Raw genomic sequence first — 21,182 nt, 5'->3', positions numbered from 1 at the left:
ATCCAGGCTCTTTGACTCCTCAGGGCCTTTGCGCAGGCTGTTCCCTCTGTCTGAAGTGTTTTATTTTATTTTATTTTATTTTATTTTTTTGAGATGGAGTTTTGTTCTTGTCGCCCAGGCTGGAGTGCAATGGTGCCATCTCGGCTCACTGCAACCTCTGCCTCCCAGGTTCAAGCGATTCTCCTGCCTCAGCCTACCTAGGGATTACAGGCGCCTGCCACCACACCCAGCTAATTTTGTATTTTTAGTAGAGACAGGGTTTCACCATGTTGCCTAGGCTGGTCTTGAACTCCTGACCTCAAGTGATCTGCCCATCTCAGCCTCACCAAGTGCTGGGATTACAGGCATGAGCCACCGTGCCCAGCCTCTAGTATTTTTTTAGTGTTCCCTTAACGAATTATTTCTTGTAGTTTCAGTCTTTCCTCCTTATGTGGGCTGTCCTGAGATGTTCTTAAGACTTATCATAACTTGCATTTCTTCTCTTTATCTAGCATTGTCTTGTGTCCACCTCTCCTTCTAGAATGAAACTTTCATGTTTCTGTCTTGTCCACATTTATATATCCCTGGTGCCTAGTACTGGGCCAGCCACCAAGTAAATGCTCAATAAATGTATGTTGGATGAATAAATTAATGAACTAATAGATAATATTGTACATTTATGTGACACTATATTATTTATGAAGCACCTTCATAATGAGATTCTCCTTTTGAAGCCATATGAATGTAAGACTACAGAAACTGGTCAACCAGAGCCTGGCTGTAGATACCCTGCAATAGCCATGACAGTTGCCATGTGGGAAAGCACAGGGTCATGGCAATGCATAGGAAGATCCCCTTATCCCAGTGGGGATGGAGCAGGGTGGGGAGGGCATGTATCTGTAAGAGAAGACTTCTTGGAAGAAGAGGCTTGTGAGGCTTGTGAATGTAAAAATGTGAGTAGAAATTATCCAAGCAAAGATGGGGTTGGTGTGGGCAAGCGCAAAGACATAGAGGCATGAGAGGGCAAATTGAATATAAAATTGAAACTAATAAATGCATTAAGAGAGGCATGGATAATATGTTATCTGTTTTAGCGAGGAGGAGATTGCTCTGACAGAGGAAGATCAGGCAATAAGATAGAAGAAAGATCAGGAAAGAATAGAAGGTAGCATTTGAATTCAACCCTGTGGTCAGATGATAATGGGCTGTATGCAGGGTGGTTCACTCATGTGGCCAGGAGAGAATCCAGAGAGACATTCTGGGATTTGCTCAGGCAGGGACCTGAAAAGAAGTCCAGGGAGAAGAGACTGAAAGACAAGATGGGAGAAAGTGGCATTTTTCTCCCTAAGGCCAGACTGTAATGTAGGGCAAAGCTTGGCCTGGGGTTGTATTGACAGGTGCCCAGCCCTGCTGTCTGGGTCCAGAGAGACCTGTGGCTTGAGGCACTGGTACCCTAATTGCCCCCTGCCCCTCAAGTGGAGGTAATTGAGTCTCCTAAAGTGTGAAACAGGGCTGGGATAATAGTGGCAACTAAGACAGAGAAGGCAAATTCAAAGGCCAACAAACTGTTTGTATAAGTTTGTAAATAAGCTGGGAGTGGCTTGAAGAGGGGTTTTAAGCCTTCTCCAAAGATATGTAAAAACTTTACAAACAACAACAACTGTGCCTAATAAAACCACTTTTGGGGATTGGCTTCAGTAGTGGGCTGCTAAATTGTGATCTCTGCTAGGCTACCATAAGTGAAAATGGTCAGTTGTGACATGCCTATTCATTCATTCCTCACACACCCACCCACCCACCCACAGAGGCCCTCTACACCTGGATCCATCAGATCTGGAGCCAGCCAAGTGGGTCAGGAGATGACTTTGTGGGCATCAGATGTGGGCAGGACCTAACATGCACCTAGAGAGACACCCAGGCCTTGCCAAGAGGTTTGAGATGTGGCTGCCAGGTCAGGTGTATGACAAGAAGCAGAAACCTTGCAGTGATTTCATGGCAACTTAGAGAGGGGAACCAGGGAAAGCAAATCTTCAGCAGGTGTCTGAGCACAGGCAGCAACACTGGGAACGGAAACTGCCAAGCTCTTCAGGGAAGGCCTCATTAGGCCAAGAGGAGGAGCTCAGTGTTTGCAAAAAGAACCAGACATTTACACCAATGGCAGAAATCCTTCCAAGCCTATTCTTGCAATAAATGACTCCATGCCTGAGGGCATGGAGAGAGAAACTAACATTTTCAGCAGGCTTCTGTATGGGGTAGCTATTGTTCACCTTGCAAATGTTGTTCTGACTTATTTCATTGTTGCTCTGATATATTTGTGTGTTACTTACTGTTTATTAAATGCATATCATAATATCTGATTTAGACAAAGCGAGTTTTTATCGTTAAACTCTCAAAAACCACACCTAAGAGTGCCTAACTGTTGTCCTTGGATCACTATGGGGAGAATCCTGAGCTTTATCCCAGACCAACATTCATCAGAATATCTGGAAGGCTTCCCCCAAATCAGCATTTTTAAACAAGTGTCCTAGGTGATAAGGAAAGTCACTAAAGTTTGAGAAGCATTGGCATAAAGTGGTGAAAGTGCTTTTCTGAGATAGCACAGGCTTACTGAGTGAAAACAGCCCCAGTGACATTTAATGAACAAAAGAGTAAATGGTCTAGAACTGAGTACAAGAAACAGCTGATCAATCATCCAGTTATTCAGTATACATTTATGACTTCTGGGCCCAAGAGCCCTGGAGTCTATGAAACAGAACACAGCTCAGTTTGAAGGGATTGTAATTTATCACAAAGGGTGAGAACCTGGCCAAGGGGGCCTCAGGGGACCCATGCCCCAGATGGGAAACTATAGGGCAGGGTGGGCACAGGGGAGACAGGGCAATGACTGCCTTCTCCCTCTCAAGTAGCAGGTGTGGGAACAGGAAGGGGGTCACCCACTGTTCTTTCCCCTCCTGAGGGGATTTAAAAGTCTGCTTTAAAAAATATTTTTAAATAAAAAATAAGTATATAAAAGTCTGCCATTCCAAACTTCACCCTCCTATGCCCCCATCCTCACCATACACAATGCAAACTTCTGCCCTTGAAAGTTTGATCTGGGCTAATAAATATCTTTTAAGAGGTAAATCACCTAAAGGGAGAAAGCAGGCTACCTGTTAGTTATGTTCCACTGTAAACGGGTCTGCTGAAACTGCTGTCATTTGAACACAGTGAATGAGAGAAGAGGTCTGGGAGTGTGGAGCCTTGGGGAAGAGGGCAGGCTGGGGAGCAGCTGCGGGAGTTGGGTTGGCCAGGGAGCACCATGCAGACTCTGGCCACTGCTGGGGTCAGGGAGACAGAGTCAGGGGGTGGAAGTGCACCACAAGCAGCCTCTGATGTCTGTGGCTCTTCCTGCTAATCATTACAGAGATTAACCAGCAAGACTGCTTCCTTGCTCCAGCATTAATTCTGGCCCCAGCACCTCACTGAAATTTCCCTGACTCATGGGACCGTGGCCTCTTAGTTGCTAAATACAATGGTTCTGCTCTCAGTGAATGACCATTCTCTGCAGCATTTGACACTGTTGTTCCTCCTTGCAATCCTCTCCTCCCTTATTTCTTTGATGTCATTCCTCTCCTGGTTCTCTCTAACCTCTTCATTTTTTCCTCAGGGTCATCTACTTCCTTCTCCCATCTCTTAAACACTGATATTCCTGCCAGTTCTATCCTTGACCCAGAAGATGGTTATTTTCTTCTTCCTCGGTTTTGTTGGGGGATCTCACCCACTTGTGTGCACATCAGCTACCACCCATTTGGGAATCTATTCATTCAGCAAATGTTATTGAACACCTACTATATGCCAGGCACTGTGTGACTCCTAAATAAACATTTCCACATCTGGTTTCTCTTTTAACTTCTAGACCATATTATCAAATTTCCTTCAGAATTTCATATATGTATGAAATATGCAATCGACCCTCTAAATCTGCTGGTTTCACATTGGCAGATTCAACCAACCAAAGTTTGAGACCCGCTGATTCAGAGAGGTGACTGTACATATTTTCCATCAAGGTTGGTTGAGTATATGGAGTGGAACCCACAGATATGGAGGGCCAACTGCATACAATTTATATTTACATTATTATTTATAACTGTAATAAAAAAAACTGTCTTAGGCTGTGTTTAATATGAAGGAATTTGGATTCAAATGATTTATTAAGGGTCTGCTATTCAGGAAAAACTTAGAAGAAAGAAGCAGAGTAAGGAAAGGGGAAAAACCAACTAAGGATATGTGAAGACTTCAGGTGAAGTCTAGCTGGAGCCTTCTGGGGAGACTGGGGAGGCGGTGAAAATACATCACACTTCAGAGTTACTCTGCAATGAGGTAAAGGAACTAGGCTCTGACACACCTCCACCAGAGAGGCACTCGCCAGCCCTGGTGTGGGGATATAACTGCCCAGGTTTCTCTTGGAGAAGCATAGCCATCAGCTAAAGCAAGCATTCAGAGATGGTTACAGGCATAAGCTGATAGTTCCAGCACTCTTGGAACTGGAGAACAGGCATAGTAGTTAGTAAAGGGATCCTAGGTGGACACCAGTGACATCTCCTATGGCAGCTTAGACTTACATAGAACAGTCTGTGTCTGGCACCATCCTAAGTGATTTATGTCTATTAACCTTTAAGACAACCCTGTAATTATTATTCACATTTTACATTGTGGGAACTGAGGCACAGAGGGGTTCCACAATAAGTAAATGATGGGGCCAGGATTCAGGCCTAGGAAGCTGGTTCTAGTTTTCATACCCTTAACTGCTGGCTCCCCTTCCTCGTTTACACCAGGCACTGTAGTAGGCACTGAACATTCAACAGTGAAATGAATAAAAACTCCCTGCCCTTACTGAGGTTACTTTCAGGTGAGGGAAGATGGACAGTAAATAAATAAAACATATTATCCAGATGGTAATAAGTGCTAAGGAGAAAAATAAAGAGAACGGGTATAAGGAGTATTGGGTGACAGTTACAGGTTTAAATAGGGTGGTCCATGGAAGACTTCCATGAAGAGTCATTTTAGCAAGGACCCTTCTTCTACTCTTACACACTCCTTTGGGCTGACCCCAATTTACCCTCCTTCTGCACAGCCGGAGGGTAATCGATCCAAATCACCTGATCACGTTCCTTCTCTGAATCTTACCCTTCAGTAGTTCCTCGTTGCCTCTAGGACAAATCTACTGCTCCAGCCTTGGCATACGAAGTGCATTCTGATTTGAAGCCTACATCCTCTCCAGTCTCTTCTCTTGCAAGGCCTGATTCTAACATTGTGGTGCCTAAGGCAGGAGTACAAATGGAAGCTCACATACCCTTTGAATATTTAAAATTAATGTAGCAAGCTAACAAACTGTTAAATAAAACATGTTCTGTCCTTCTACCTTGACAAATATATCTTCACAGCAACCTAGAAGGCCAAATTTAAATTTAGATTTGTTGGACTCCTTTGAGCTCCCAGGCCCAAATGTGGCAGCACAGTAGACCAGCCCCCACTCATGCTCTGCCTGCCTTCTCTCTCCACTCCCCAGCTCAGCCCTACATGGCAGGGGTGCCATGCAAGTGAACACCCCAGTTCACACATTTATATTCTAGCCACATCCTTTCAAATAGCAGCCCTTTGTCATCCCTTGGGCCTAGGGGTACACATAATGGTGATGTTACTTGCCCTTGGGAATTGGACCCTGGAAAGAGATACCCATGGGCCCAGGAAGTAGACTAAGGGCCCTTTGGGCAAGAGTGTTAGGGTTTCAGATACTAGGAGCTTGACCTACAAGGGGAAGATGGATGTGCAGCACAGACTCTATGTGGGTGAGTCGTCTTGGCTCCCGGGGTGGAGGGGGGTGTGTGCAAAAAGAGGGACGGAGCCCAGAATGGGACTCTCCAAGGCACTCAGAGCTGCACTCTCTTGCGTTCAAAGGCCTGAACCAGAGTTAATTGCTTGAACTTTCGCAATATGCCACGCTCTTTTACTTCTCTGACTTTGTGGTTTTGCACAGACTGCAGAAGGGAGATCACTCACTTAGACTCCTTGCCCTAATTTATCCCATCTCCTCTGAGTCCCCTAACTTAATCCCCTCGTGTCCGGCCCCCGACTCCTGTCCCCAAACAAAAACACCCATACATAGTGTCAGTGTGGTGGGGTAGAGTATGATATAGTGACCTGAGCTTGGGTTTTCTTTTTTGTTGTTGTTTTTTTTTTTGAGTAGAGACAGTTCTACCTCATTGGCCAGGCTGGTCTCGAACTCCTGACCTCAAGTGATCTGCCTGCCTCAGCCTCCCAAAGTGCTAGGATTATATGCCTGAGCCACCATGCCCAGCCTGAGCTTGGGTTTTCAAGTCAACAGTCCTCATTTTGAACTTTTCCTTAGCCATTTACTAGTTATGTGATCTTAGGCAAATTTTTATGCCTCGGTTTCATCTCTCACATGGAGATAACCATACCTAGTTTATGAAGTTATTATTAGCATATAATGATATGATGTATGGCAAATACCAAACTATAGCCCCAGCATAGAATGAGGGCGCAGTAAAATAGTTGTTTCCCCTTTCCCAGCTATGCCCCTTACTTGAAACCAAACACACAAAACACCTTGGAAGATTAGCCTGTTTTTCACAGAAAGATGCCAATTAGATTAGGTCACAACACTCAGCTCCTGGGCCTCTTTCTCCATCTCCTGAGTTATTGAGAACCTCCTATAGAATATTAAGACCTAATTTCTACTCTTAGTTGTCAGAAATGATTAGTTAACAGGGCATAACCTGCTACTGACCACCAGCTTTAGATGTAGGGATTGTTGACCTCCAGCTCTCGGTAGCAACACAGAATATTTGTTGTTAGGAACAAAGAATTCTCTGGTCAGCATAATTACGGCAACAGAGATGGAGTCTGAGGAGCAGGGAAATAAGGAAGACAATCATCTCTAAGGAAAGGCAAGACCCACAGTTAACGGTGCTGAACCTGACATAGGTGGGCATGCAACAAATATAAGTCAAGCTACACTAAACGATGTTCAGTGATAAAACCCCTAAATCCCAATAGAAAGCCTCTAATCCCTAATGGAAAGATGGATAAAAGAGCTGATCAGGTAATTCACAGAAGAAATATTTACAGGCCAAAAAGCAATAACTAGTAATCAAATGAATGCACATTTAAATATAATACAATGTATTCTTAATAAAACAGGCAAAGATTTTAAAAATTCAATGACCAGTGCTGGTGAGGATAGAGTAAGGGGGGTACTGTCATACACTGCTGGTGGACTTGTAAGTTGACATACCTTTCTGTAAAGCAATCAAGAGAATGATCAAATAAGTTATGGTATAGGCATAAGATGGACTATCACTAAGTGCAACAGATTGGAAGAAATTTTAGACATGAGAAAAAACTGTGTTACAGTGAAAAGTAGAACAGTACATGGTATGAAAACTATATGCACAGAAAAGGTAGAAAGGATATAGGCCTGGGTGTTATAAAGTCCTACCATTAGCATCTCTTGCATGGATCTTTGACTATAACTTTTGTGTAGTTATCAGGTGTTTCTCTTATAATGGGAAAGAAATCCTGTAATTTGGAAAAAAGTCACATTGCTTTAAGACAAGAGGATAGAGAAAATTATTTATGGAAAACTTTGGCCACTCATTGTTTCAATAAGCGTCAGGGAAGAGGAGGCAACTCCTTTCCTTTGGGATGAAGGATTTGGGGAGAATACTCATCCTTTCTCTCATGCTGAAGAGAGTCCCCTCTCCTGGGGAATTTTCTGTGTACCAGGGATGCCTAAGTATGCTACCTTGTGCTTGAGACATGCACACAGTCAAGAGCTGTGGTCTCTTAATGAGGCTGTAACAATCTCATCACTGGTTGAAATTTGAGAATAAAGCCCCCCCAAAAGATTTTAATTTCTTTTTGTGACCTGAATCCTTCTGTGACCTTACTGCCAGCAGCTGTGAGCAACTGATATGTGGTAGGCACATATGTGGGTCATGTAACATACATAGTGGTTTAAACAACTGCAGTCTGGGAAATGGGAAATTAAGTGAAAGACCATAAGGAAATACTATGCTGGTATTTATATTTTAAAATATGAAGTAATCAATGTCTATTTTGAATCATAAAATAAATGGATTGGCCTTAAAAAAATAAGAGAAGACCCCTAACTACTCAAACATAGACTGTCTTCCAAACTGAGATGTTATAACTATTCTGACCTTCATTTTTTTTCTTCCTATTCTCAGGAGTTATAGTCAAAGTTCAAGTGTTTAAACTTTGCTACTAACTTATATAACAACATCTTGATTTATTTAGCCTGCTGATGTCTTGGTTTTCAAGATGGTCACTGTCACTTCATCTTGCCTTGATTTCAAGAGTTACTCCTCCCTCATCCTCCCTTAACATCCTGATACATGCATTTTACACTCTGACTCTTACAATGGAAATACATGAAACAACTGGTCTGCATCTTCCGTTGCAGTCAGTTCCACTCTGGGCTCTTTCTGAGTGATCAGCATGACTCAGCGACCTGATTTTTTAAGTTGACATACATTTTAAACCACAAAGCTGGGCATGGTGGCGCAAGGCTGTAGTCCCAGCTACCTTGAAGACTGAGGCAGAGGGATCATTTGAAGCCAGGAGTTTTGAGACTATAGTGCACTGTGATTGTGCCTGGGAATAGCCACTGCACTCCAGCCAGTGCACATAGCGAGACCCTGACTCTTTTTAAAAAAGTGAAAAATAATAATAAGCTATAAGTAGTACATCTTAAATACAATGATGGTAAAGACACGTTATTAATACTTTGTGTACCATCTCTCATCAACTGGCAGAATCAACCTAGAGCCCTTTTTTGAAAAAGTGTTCTTTGGCCCAGTTTGGCCTCAGTGGTAAGATGTACTAGTGTCTGTCACTGATATAGGCACAGGGCAGAACAACACTCCTGTCAAGGACTTTCCATCTCAGATTTAAGAGGCGACAGGGTCTCTGTCTTTAGAGAACTGGAATATCAATGGGGAAAACATGATTCATTTTAGAAACAAGAAAGGGAGACAAAAATTAAAATAAAAATAAAATACAATTGTGAATATCCAAATTGTAAACATCCCAACAAGTGCAGTTGACTACAGGTTGGGTAGCTCCTATCCAAAATGCTTGGGACCAGAAGTGTTTTGGACCTCAGATTTTTTTTTTTTTTTGGAATGTTTGCATTCTGCTTGCCGGGTGAGTATCCCTAATCTGAAAATCCAAACTCTGAAATGCTGCAACGATCATTTCCTTTGAGCATCATGTTGACCCTCTTAAAGTTTCAAGTTTTGGAGCACTTCAGATTTTGGATTTTCAGATTAGGGATACTCAGCTTGCAAAAGGAAGGCCTAGTTGTTTGCCAAATGCTGGGAGAAGGCAGAATGCCAGGACCATTGGTCAAATGTAGAAAGGATTTTTCTGAGGCATACAGTTTGAGTTGGGTTTGAAGGTGGCCAAGAGACCTGACATGAAGTTGGAAGAGTGATTCTGGTCAAGGGGAGTGCAGGTTTCCGGGTGCTTTTTGACTGTGTACCTCAGAGTTTCAGCTACCCAGAGTGACCATACTGACCTTTGACCTCCCCACAGTGAGGACGTGTGCAAACGTGGCTTCACTGTCATCATCGACATGCGGGGCTCCAAGTGGGACCTCATCAAGCCCCTCCTCAAAACGCTGCAGGAAGCCTTTCCAGCTGAGATCCATGTGGCCCTCATCATTAAACCCGACAACTTCTGGCAGAAACAGAAGACCAACTTTGGCAGCTCTAAATTCATCTTTGAGGTGAGCCAGATTTCTCTCTCTTAGCATCTTCTTTCTCTTCCCCTTCTGCCATCCACACATTCCTCACTTCCTCTTCTCCATCTACCATACAGTATGTGACACCTCAAGGGCTGAGATTTCAGGATTCCTTAGCCACCATGGCCTTACCAGTTAGAGTATGGCGAGGAACAAGAGGCTCACAAGATCGTCCCCAATGCACACCTTCATTAGACAGTCTTATTTACTGTTGTTGGTTGTGTAATTGGGACAACTATTTCTGGAGGCAACTTTGCAGTTTGTATCAAAAACCTTAGGAAGAGTTTATGTCTATTGATGTAGCAATTCTTTTTTTATTGCTGTATCATAGTTGTACATATTTTTGGGTACATGTGACATTTTGATGCCTGTATACAACGTGTAATGCTCAAATCAGAGTAAATGGGATATCCATCACCTCAAACATTTATCATTTCTTTGTGCTAGAAACGTTACAATTCTTCTCTTCTAGCTTTTGAAATATATCATAAATGATTGTTAACTACAATTCCTCTACTGTGCTATTGAATACTAGAACTTATTCCTTCTATTTAACTGTATTTCTGTATCTAGTAACTAATTTAGGAAAATATTCTTTTATTTATTTATTTTTTTTGAGATAGAGTCTCACTCTGTTATCCAGGCTAGAGTGCAGTGGCATGATCTCAGCTCACTGCAGCCTCTGCCTCCTGGGTTCAAGTGATTCTCCTGCCTCAGCCTCCTGAGTAGCTGAGATTACAGGCACCTGCCACCATGCCTGGCTAAATTTTGTATTTTTAGTAGAGACGGGGTTTCACTATGTTGACCTGGCTGGTCTCGAACTCCTTACCTCAGGTAATCTGCCCACCTCAGCCTCCCAAAGTGCTGGGATTACAGGCATGAGCCACTGTGCCCAGCCTAATTTAAGAAAATATTCTTAATACAAAATTTCAACAAACAAGAAGGTAAAAAGCCAGGTAAAATTGCAAACAAGAAATGTCTACAAGAATGTTCATCACAGCTCATATGTTCCTATACAATAGTATATGTACACATGTGCATAAATATACATATATAGTACATATACATACACATATATAGGTTGTATCCTTGCTAGCCATTAATGTTGGTGACATTAATACACAAATACTGGCTAGGTGTGGTGATTCATGCCTGTACTGTAATCCCAGCACTGTTGGGAGGCTGAGGAGGGCGGATCATTGATGTCAGGAGTTCGAGACCAGCCTGGCCAACATGGCGAAACCCCGTCTCTACTAAAAATACAAAATTAGGCGGGCGTGGTGGCGTGCACCTGTAATCCAAGCTACTCAAAGAGGCTGAGGCGGGAGAATCGCTTGAACCCGGGAGGCGGAGGTTGCAGTGAGCTGAGATTGCACCATGGCACTCCAGCCTGGGTGACAGAGCGAAACTCCTCAAAAACAAAAACAAAGAAACAAAACAAAACAAACAAAAAACCCAAATACTGTGAAGCCATGAAAAACCATATTTAGAAAAAGTGGTATTAAAATATTTATTGTTTTGTAAAATGCAGGTGATAAAACAATATGGATAGTACAATCTGAGATTTGTTTTTAAAGTGGATGTATGGAAAAGAAAACTGAGATTGAAGATATTAGTGATGGTTTATTCTAGGTGACTGGACAATGGGTGGTTTTTATTTACTTCATATATTTTTATTTTTTCAAGGATGATGTATTACTTTCATAATCAAGGAAAACATGTTTTCAAGCTAAATTTTCTAGAGGGTATATGTTTCCCCTGAGAATTTTAAATGACAATATAGCAGATTAAATCAATGATTTAAGTGTCTGTGTTCCAGCCAAATTTGAACTGTTCCCTTCCTCGGAATTCTAGTCCTCATTTGCAAGGGGATGAGCTTTTAAATGTGTGTGTGTTGAAAACGCAGAGCTGCTTTTAATCTTTCAGCAGCTTTCCATTCCAGACTTTTGTGCCCTGGGGGCCAGGAGCGCCTGTGTGTGGTGTCAAATAGGCTGTGATTTGAGCACAATGACCTGACCCTTGATGCAGGCGATTCTCACTCTGTGTAAACAATACAAGAAATTTGGCTTGGTATAAAAACAGTGACCTATTATAGTCTCCCAGCACCCCTCGGGAACAGTAGGAGTCCTGTAGGGAAATGCTTTTTATATTTTGGCTTGTTTATACAGAAGTGGTGACAACAAGCCTATAAATGTATAAGCTGAAGAGACTGAAAAGAATCTTTTCAGTAAGTCTTGATACTTATGCTTCAGCATTGCTGGCTTGCATGTCCCATCTCTCTGCACCTCTTTCACTCTAAGCTGAGGAGGCTTGTCTCTGTCTCCTAAATAAGAGGTATAGGAGAGATAGCTGGGGGCCTTCCAATCAAAGGAATATTTATAAGGCAGTATCTTAAAAACAGTGAATTTAATACTTAGTGCAGAGTGGGGTGACAAGTGATACAGAGATGAGAGTATAAGCTTGTTCAACAACAGATACTTATACCTAATTGGTAAGTATAATTATGGAGGACATCCCGGAAGTGGTAAACTTTGAGCCAAATTTGAAGGAGAAGGTACTTTGGAATAGGGTTTTTCAAGTTTAATGCACACAAATCTCCTGGGGATTTTGAAAGTGCAGATTCTGCTTCAGTAGGTCTGGGGTAAGGCCTAAGATTCTGCATTTCTGACAAGCTCCTATGTGATGCCAATACTGCTGGTCTGAGAGCTATGCTTTGAGTAGCAAGGATGGAGATTAGCAGGAGTTTGCAACTCTAGTTGCACATTAGAATCACCTGAGGGACTCTTAAACCTACTCATGTCCAAGCTCCCATTTAGCCAATTAAATCAGAATTTCTAGGGATGAAGTTTGAGCATTGGTGTTCTTGCACACTCCCCAAAGGATTCTAATGAGCAGTCAAGTTTGACAACCATTGTCCCAGACCAGCCCTCCTGCCTGTGGCAACTCCTTCCTTCCTCTTAGGAGAGGGGTGGAAAGAGAAGGAACAAAGAGGGAATGCTCAGAGAGTAGCAAGACACAGAGATCAATTGCTTTTCAGGTTTTGAGTAGTGATGCAGCCTTCAGGTCATCAGAGTGAGCACTAAGGGATTGAGCATGTACTCCATGCTATGCACCCCATGTGCTTTACACACATTGATACATTTAATCTCTGCAAGCCCCTTAAGAAAGGAATTATTATCTCCATTATTCAGAGGAGGAGACTGAGGCTCTGAGACCTTAATAGCTTGCCCTGGGTCACACAGTTAGTAAGCGTAGGGCTGGGACCCAAACCCAGATATTAATTTGCTTGCCTCTCATTCTTCATGAGAAAGAAGAGAAGCCTAAAGCCCTATCGGATGGAAAAGATGTTTACTAATAAACTAGGGTGGTTGCCTGCATCACCGATTGCTGGAGACACTTTGCTTCCTGGAGACAAACATTCTCCATTCTGCTCTCTAGGAGCTTGTAGGGGCCTCACAGAGAAAACCAAGGGCCCAGACTCCCTTGTTGCCCATCCCTAGTTCTGTTCACCATGCCACAGAAGAGCTAACAGGGAGAGCCTCGGAAAAGATAAGACTATGAAATCTTTGCAGCCCAAGCACTGGCCCACGTTGCTTAATCCAACTATGATGATACCCTGGGTCCACAGGCCTTGGTTTTAAAGCTGTAGAAAACTGTCCCCCAGAAACTTAGGTCAGTTTTTCTTCCAGCTTCTGCTTCTAGCATCTGAAACCCTATTGAAGTGAACTTGGGGTCAGGAGGAGGGAAAATGAGGAGAGCAGGGACACAAAGGCAGTTCTTCTGGGGTGGTAAATGGGGGGCAGTTGGAGAGGCTTGCGAAAGCAGTCAGCAGTCTGTAGAAACTGCTGATCCCAGCTGATCTGTGACTCCTGACCAGTGAGTCCCATGGCTCCCTATCACCCTTTCTGAGGCAGGCGGTGGTCATTATTATGTGGAGTTACCTTGTCCTTTTCCCTCATCCTATTTCTGCCCTGTTCTCCCCCCAGCATCACTACTGAGTATCCTTGTCTGTGTCTGCCCCTTCCAGACAAGCATGGTATCTGTGGAGGGCCTCACGAAACTGGTGGACCCCTCCCAGCTGACAGAGGAGTTTGACGGCTCCCTGGACTACAACCATGAGGAGTGGATCGAACTGCGGCTCTCCCTGGAGGAGTTCTTCAACAGCGCCGTGCACCTGCTCTCACGCCTCGAGGACCTCCAGGAGATGCTAGCCCGGAAGGAGTTTCCCGTGGATGTGGAGGGCTCTCGGCGGCTTATTGATGAGCATACACAGCTCAAGAAAAAGGTGCTGAAGGCCCCTGTGGAGGAGCTGGACCGAGAGGGGCAGCGGCTGCTGCAGTGCATCCGCTGCAGCGACGGCTTCTCAGGACGCAACTGCATCCCGGGCAGTGCCGACTTCCAGAGCCTGGTGCCCAAGATCACCAGCCTCCTGGACAAACTGCACTCCACCCGGCAGCACCTGCACCAGATGTGGCACGTGCGCAAGCTCAAGCTGGACCAGTGCTTTCAACTGCGGCTCTTTGAGCAGGATGCTGAGAAGGTAGGAAGGGAACAGGCCAAACCTGAGCTGGGATGGGGGTGAGGGAGCAGAGGTTGCTCATCCAGCTTTCTGATTAATGATAGTACTTTTCTGGAAAGCTTTAAAACAGTGTGCCTACTGGTTTTAGCTAGTGTAATTTTTTTTTTAAGCTCACCCTTATATAGTATTTATTATGTGCCCAGTATTGTTCTAAGCACTGTGTGTAAATTTACTCATTTTAATCCTTTCAAGAGTCCTAAGAGATAGGCATACTATTATAATCACATTTTATAGATGAAGAAACTGACAGGTTAAAGAATTCACCAAGCTGGGAAGTGCAGTCTGGCTCCAGGGTCCATGCTTTTACCTACTGTTAGAAGCTGCCCCGAGTACCTGTAATGAGTTGCTCAAGCCAGCTAAGGAACAAAAACAGTACTGTTAACAGCCTCTATAATATTAACTAGTGATTATGGCCCTGCAATGTATTTTACAATTGACAAACCACTTTTCACACAGTCTTATTTAATCTGCTTAATCCTTTGATCCTTACGGGTTGAGTGGTGGCATCTCTCTTGACATGCAGGGAAATGGATGTTCTTTGATCTTGGGTCTACAGTGACAGAGCTGACATCTGAATCCAGCATTTTTCTGTTTCCAAGTCCAGGGCTCTTCCTGCCATACCCACTTGTTTCCAGAGGTTTCTCTTTAGCTGCTAAGCACTTTCTTGAGTAAGACACCATTTTTTCCAGCAGTGAATTTTCAAAGCTTTCCCCTTATCAGGGGAAAGTAAGATAAGAGAATGTAAAAAAGGAAAATTGCGTATAGTGCCTCTTTGCTGAGGATCCAAGGGTATCTTCCCTAGATTCTCTTTAAGCTAAAGAGAAGAAAGAAGACTTTACTATTATATGTGCTTTAAGAAGAAGACAGTAGGCTCTCCTCCTGTCAGTTTTCTGGATGTAACTTATATTTAAATGGACAGTACTGTTCTTAGGGATGCCATGACATCTTTCAGTAACCTGTGAATTTTATAATGTCTGATATGATGGTTTTCTGTCTTTTAAGAGCTCATGTTGAAAAATGTCTCTAGGTATTTTTAAATGATGAAATCGAGATCTTAAAGTCTCTGTATAAGTGTGATCCCAATTTATGTACTAAATATAACTGCAAGAAAATTTACCAGAATGTTAATAGTTTTGCTTCCTTGGGGCAGGCTTATGGTTAATTTCTCTGTATAATTTTATAAGGCTTTCTAATTTTTTATAACATATAGTAAAAAAATAGTATATGCCTTTTTTTAATGCGTATCACTTTTTATAGCATATCCCTTTTTATATACCTTTTGAATATGATTTAAGCAAGTTTTGGGAACTTCTGACCTTTCTTGGGGCTCTTTGCCCAGTGGCCTGGCAGCCTGAGTCTGACCCTGGCCTGGGCTGCTCTGGGAAGGGCAGCTTAGATCTCAGAATTCCTGCATTGCTCACCGAGTGATGAGATGCCAGGGCAGGAGCCAGCTGTTCTGTGAAGCCAGAATCAGGTACTTTGGCTCTATTGCCAGTTTTGGAAAGATCTGGAACATCTCTTTTTTCTTGAGGCCTGTTTTGCTCTGGGGCAGGGAATCTGCTTTGCAGCCTGGCCTGGGTGCCTGTTTCAGTGAGCAAGGGACAGAAAGGGAGGTGGAGGACTTAGGTCTGCCTAGGCATGTTTTAGAGTTTGGGGCACTTCATGGTATCCCTGAGGCTCAAGGACATGGGAAGCCTGCATAGGGCACAGATAGTGCCTGTCTGAAAAACCAAGCAAATAGCATACCATAGCTCCAGAAGTTCCCAGGTCAAGGACGCTGCCCTTCTAGGGCCTGCCACGTTCCATTCAACAGGGCAGTAATTGCTGTTACACATGGATTCTCTCAATCCATGCTCCTAAGAATTGTATAGTATATGATAATTACTATTTTACAATTGAAGAAATGGAAACTTGGAGAGGTGAAGTGGCTGGCCCGAGGTCATACTGTTGGTTAGCCAGGGCCACTGTCTTAGTCTGTCTCCAAAGCCCATCCAAGCTCTTACCCAATAACCCTGTTGTCCCTCTGCTCCCAGAACCTACTTCCTGCTACCACTGAACACCACCTGTTAGCCCCTAAGTCTCCTGGTGCATGCCTGATGGCCCTAGAGAAAAATCCCAAATCCTACCTTTTAATGCTCATTCCATAGCAGGGGCTCTTTCTGTGCCATGGACTCTTTTGGTCTGGTGAAGCATATGGACCCCTTCTCAGAATAACATTTGTAAATGTACAAAAAATATACATAGGCTTGGAAAGCAATTACTTAAACACGGTTATTTGCAGGAACAGAAAACCAAATACCACACGTTCTCACTTGTAAGTGAGAGGTAATCATTGGATACTCATGGACTTAAAGTCGGCAACATAGAAACTGGGGACTCCTAGAGGCGGTAAGGAGAGAGGGGCCTAAGGGTTGAAAAACTAACTATTGGGTACCATACCTGTACCTGGGTGATAGGATTATACCCAGATAATAAACCTGCACAAAATATCCCCTGAATCTAAATTACATGTTAAAAATAAAATAAAGAAATGCAGTTATTACATTTTAAAAATAGCAGCATTGTATGTACTTTTTAATTAACATGCTAATAAGATCTACTTGAAGTCTAATTTAACTATTATAATCCTGAAGTAGTGATGAACATTAATAAATGATGTTTCAGGACAACAACCCTGATGTGATGTGAAAATGTGTGTGTTTCTATTATGGTCAAAGACACCAGCATTGCTAACACTAAGGCAGTTTGTTGACTATGTTCATAATGGAAGAGAATGCTATATTTCAGTTAGAGGTTAGTGAAAATCAAGATACGAATTTTTTCCTATCCAAGTATATGATCCCTGAATTCTACCCATGAACCCAAGGTTTAGAATGCCTGTTGTGTGATGTGCTCATACCTTAAAAAGGAGTGTGGGGGAGTGTGCGAATGTGCACGTGTGTATGTTCATGCATGTGCATTTGAGTAGAGGGGTGGGGAGAGAGGCAGAGAATATTCAAAACAAGGGAACAAAAAGGAGGATGGGACGAGGGCAGCCCAGGAATATTTTGAGGTTGAGTCAGTGGTGAAAATGCCACTCAAGCTTGACCCAGCTGCCACTGAAAATGTGCTGAGTGCTGGACAGGGTGGAAAAACAGTCCTTTTAAGTTGCTTTAAGATTAATTTAAAATATCTGCTCAGAGCTGAGTGCCTCAGCCTTTGACTTATTTGGTGACTTTGGAAGGGGGTGAAGAGGGTAATGGTTTGGAATAAGGGCTGTGAGTGTGGATCCACATCTAAACAAGGGCTTGAGGAAATAGTTACCGTCTGAGCCAAGTCTTAGTCTTCCTTCTGGTGGGAGGCTGGTTGGCGGAGGCCTCTAATTCCAGATCTGGGAAGCTCTTGGCAATCAGAGGAGTCTGGTGATAGCTCAGCCTCTATTTTTGTAAAAGAGGTGGGCGCAGTCTCGCCCCTGGCCTTGCAGGGTGACAGCTTGTTCCCAAGGGCTTGAAAATGGGTTGGTGTTCCCCATTTACCAGCTGGCCTTGGGGAGTGAAGCTGCCTCTCACTTCTTCCCCTGACGCCTGTGGTGACCCCCCACATTCCCCATCTTGGAGGTGCTGGGGAGTAGACCATGCTCTCTCCCAATTAAGCCTCTAGGGAGTAGGGCCTCTGTTCCACAGATAATTCATAAAGCAAGTCACTCATTCATTTAATAATCAATGTTGAACAGCTGTCATGAGCCCCCAAAAGAGGGGGTGGCCAGAAGTTCTGTCTGGAGCAGTTCACCATCTAATTAAGAAAGTGAGCACATAAGCTCCTGTGTATTCACTTTTTTTTAAAAATTTTTAAAAGCAGGTTTATTGAGGTATAATTGATAAATAATAAGTGGCACGTATTTAACATATATGATCTGCTAAGTTTGGACATGCGTATACACCTGTAAAACCATCAACATGGCTATAGACATAGCCATGCCTCCAAAAGTTTTTTTGTTTCCCTTTGCATAAACTCTTACTTATTAAATGCTTTCTGTGCACCCTGTACTGTCCTAAGCACAGCCTCTGTGCTTGGAGAATTTTCAGAGAAGAGGGAACACTGCAGCTCAGGAATGACAGGAAAGTCTTAATGAGCAATCTGTGGAAGCACAGAGTAATTCAGAGATGATTCAAACAATGCATGATGTTAGATGAACCACTGCAGTCTCAGCCGGGTGCCCTCTGGTCTATAACTAATGGGCCTGTCCTCCACTGTATTCGCAGAACACAAGCCAGGTCACCCCTCATTGGCCTGGTGCAGATTAAGGCTCTGTATGCAGCCCTGTTTCACATCCGGCCACCCCTCCAGTTGCAATAGACCCTGTGTGATGAAGGTGTCTGCCCTGCAAACACAACCTATTACTGAAGAGAAGGAATGGGCCTCTTCCCCACTGGGGGCCATATGTGGTCTTAAAGGTCATTAAGTAGACTCATTGTAGATGTGCCTTTGGCAAATGGAAGGGTGAGTGCTACTCAGTGGAGGATCCTCCCCATACACATCCCTTACTGGGTGCCGAGGACACATCTTATAATGGTAAAACTAGAAGCAACCATGAAGTCCACATGTCTACCTCCTACACACTGTAGAAATCCCAGCCTTGCCATCTGATGACAGTCGTTATGACCTTGTGATGTCAGTGTGCTGATGCCAATGATAAGTATCAGAAAATACTGAAACTCCCATCTGCCTTCTGGTCTAGGGAAGGCCCTCAGTCTTCCAGTCTTTTCAGAGAAGGAGCAGTGCTTCGAAGAGCTCTGGTGCATAACTAGACTTAACGGATTGAGAAATCTTTATCTACTTCATTTCTGAATAAAGGAAGCTCTACTGATGTCTACCCAGGAGGCTCATTTTTCAGTCTTGCCCAAAGCTATCCTGGAAAGGAGAAGATATTCGCACTTTGGGAGAATCCCCAAAAGAGTGAACAAAGCTGGCTAATGGGGCTTCTCGTATTGGAATCATGCCTATTATTGGTTTATGCAGCACATTGTATTTATTTCATGTGTAAATGCATGGTTGGGAAACACCCAAGACAAGATCCTTATCACCCTGCTTGAGAGGATATTTTGGTGCCCACCTCCCCCATGACCAAGACATCTAGCCCAAATGAGAATCTCTCATTTTTTTTTAGGTGTTCAGCGGAGACTGTGGCCTCTGTGGCTGTCTGGCCCTGCCTTTACCACTATGGGAAAGCTCACCTTGGAAAACCTAATTTTTAAATGCCATCCTGCAGTATTCATTTTTGTATGGCAAAATTCTATTCACATCCATGGGTGCCATGCTGAAATGGAGCTGTGGTGGGTGGGGTTAGGATTTGTCCTGGGGTGACACTTACCAATTGTGAGACATTAGGCACATCTTTAACTTCTCACCCCTAATTATGTTACCAACAAAACAAAGATAAAGAATTGTGCTACTTCTACTTCAGCATCTTTTGACTTTTCTTCTACTTCCACACTGCACTGTTCTCATGCACAATACTCTCTCTTCATGAAGACATCTTTCAACAGGAGAAGTGGGGTGGGCCACGGTGATGGTGGTGGTAGCTTTGGAGGTGGTGATGATTTGAGAATAAACTTCTGAGGAGATGTACCAGAATCTGCAGAGTGGTTTGATAAAGCCCCACCCCACCCCAATCCATTCCTCTTCGTTCCTCTTCGAGACTTGCTGCACTAAATAAATATCTAAGCCCTTTTACAACTTAACAATTGTATAATACGTTTTGCTTTTTTGTTCTTCCCTACATATTTATAGTGGGTTCTTGTCTTTTCAGGATTGTTGCCTTGGGTAATTATGAAAAATAAGAAACCTCTCAGCAAATAAAACCCTACTCCCTTGAGGTTTTGTTTGTTTGTTTATTTATTTGTTTGCTTAAAAAAAAAAAGACAAACTTCTTCGCAGGGTTGTTTTGAGAACTGAGTGGGGTGATGTATGTAGCAGTGCCTGGCATGGTGCCTGGACCAGCATAACTATTCCAGGAACATTGGCTTCCCTTCCTTCTCCCTGCCCTATTTCAGTTGTGATTTACTCTTCAGTCATGGGTGCCTGCTGAGACCATGAAGTGTGTCACTGATGCTCTCTTCCAAATGAACCTGCTCTAAATCATTTTCAGTTATCCTTAATGGAACAAAATTCAGAATTGATTTTTGAGAGAAGTTGGAAATTATGGTATAGATTCATGGGGGCCCTGCAGGTCGCCAGGCTATGCAGTGCCCCTGGGCAGGGCACAAAAGAGGAGCACATAGGTCAGATTGGGGTTACATCTGAGGAGTCAGGGCGGGGAGATCCTCCACAGGGAAAGGCCTCTGGAAAAACAAGGTCTGTCCTTGAAGCAGCCCCAGAGGAAGTGGTTCTTCCTGGTGTCCCATGAGAGGTGAGCCCCCATCCCCATGCACCCTCTACATCTGAGACACTTGTCACCTTCTGCTTTGCAGTATAGCTAAGAGCATATTTGTCTTATTCTCTTGCAAACTTGGGGCCAGAAATACTTCCTATGGCAATGTTTATGCATTTTAATATTCTTGGAAGTCTGTGCAAACAAAATAATGTTGCTTTTATGTTAATCACCGTGAGAAAATCTACACTAGGCACCACTGGGCATCGTGGTAGGCAGCAGACCACTGTGCTAAGGGTGATGTGCTTATTGTGTTTTGAGGTTGGTATGTCCTGTTGGCCACATTAGCATTGCAGGACATCCCCAGGATGCCCCGTCACTGGGCAAAGTATCCCCTGCTATTTCCTGTCCTCTTCCTCCAAGGTATAAACAGTTCTGGTCACTCC

At 43.5% G+C, this 21,182-nt stretch overlaps 1 protein-coding gene across 5 annotated transcripts in view; it reads left to right on the top strand.

The window, feature by feature from the left end:
• The window catches only part of LOC117083389 (kalirin), a 499,428-nt gene that overhangs the window by 223,537 nt on the left and 254,709 nt on the right, over positions 1-21,182 (top strand). For all 5 annotated transcript variants that reach the window (XM_033210973.1, XM_033210972.1, XM_033210971.1 and 2 more), the window contains exons 4-5: positions 9,601-9,793; positions 13,836-14,348. In XM_033210973.1, coding sequence (XP_033066864.1) covers positions 9,601-9,793; positions 13,836-14,348 — 706 coding nt within the window. The remainder of the gene's footprint in view (positions 1-9,600; positions 9,794-13,835; positions 14,349-21,182) is intronic.

Source organism: Trachypithecus francoisi, unplaced genomic scaffold (assembly GCF_009764315.1).
Source record: "Trachypithecus francoisi isolate TF-2019V2 unplaced genomic scaffold, Tfra_2.0 Lachesis_group0, whole genome shotgun sequence".
NCBI lineage: Eukaryota > Metazoa > Chordata > Mammalia > Primates > Cercopithecidae > Trachypithecus > Trachypithecus francoisi.
Note: the sequence above shows the minus strand (reverse complement) of the source record. Positions and strands in the feature narration are given on the sequence as shown.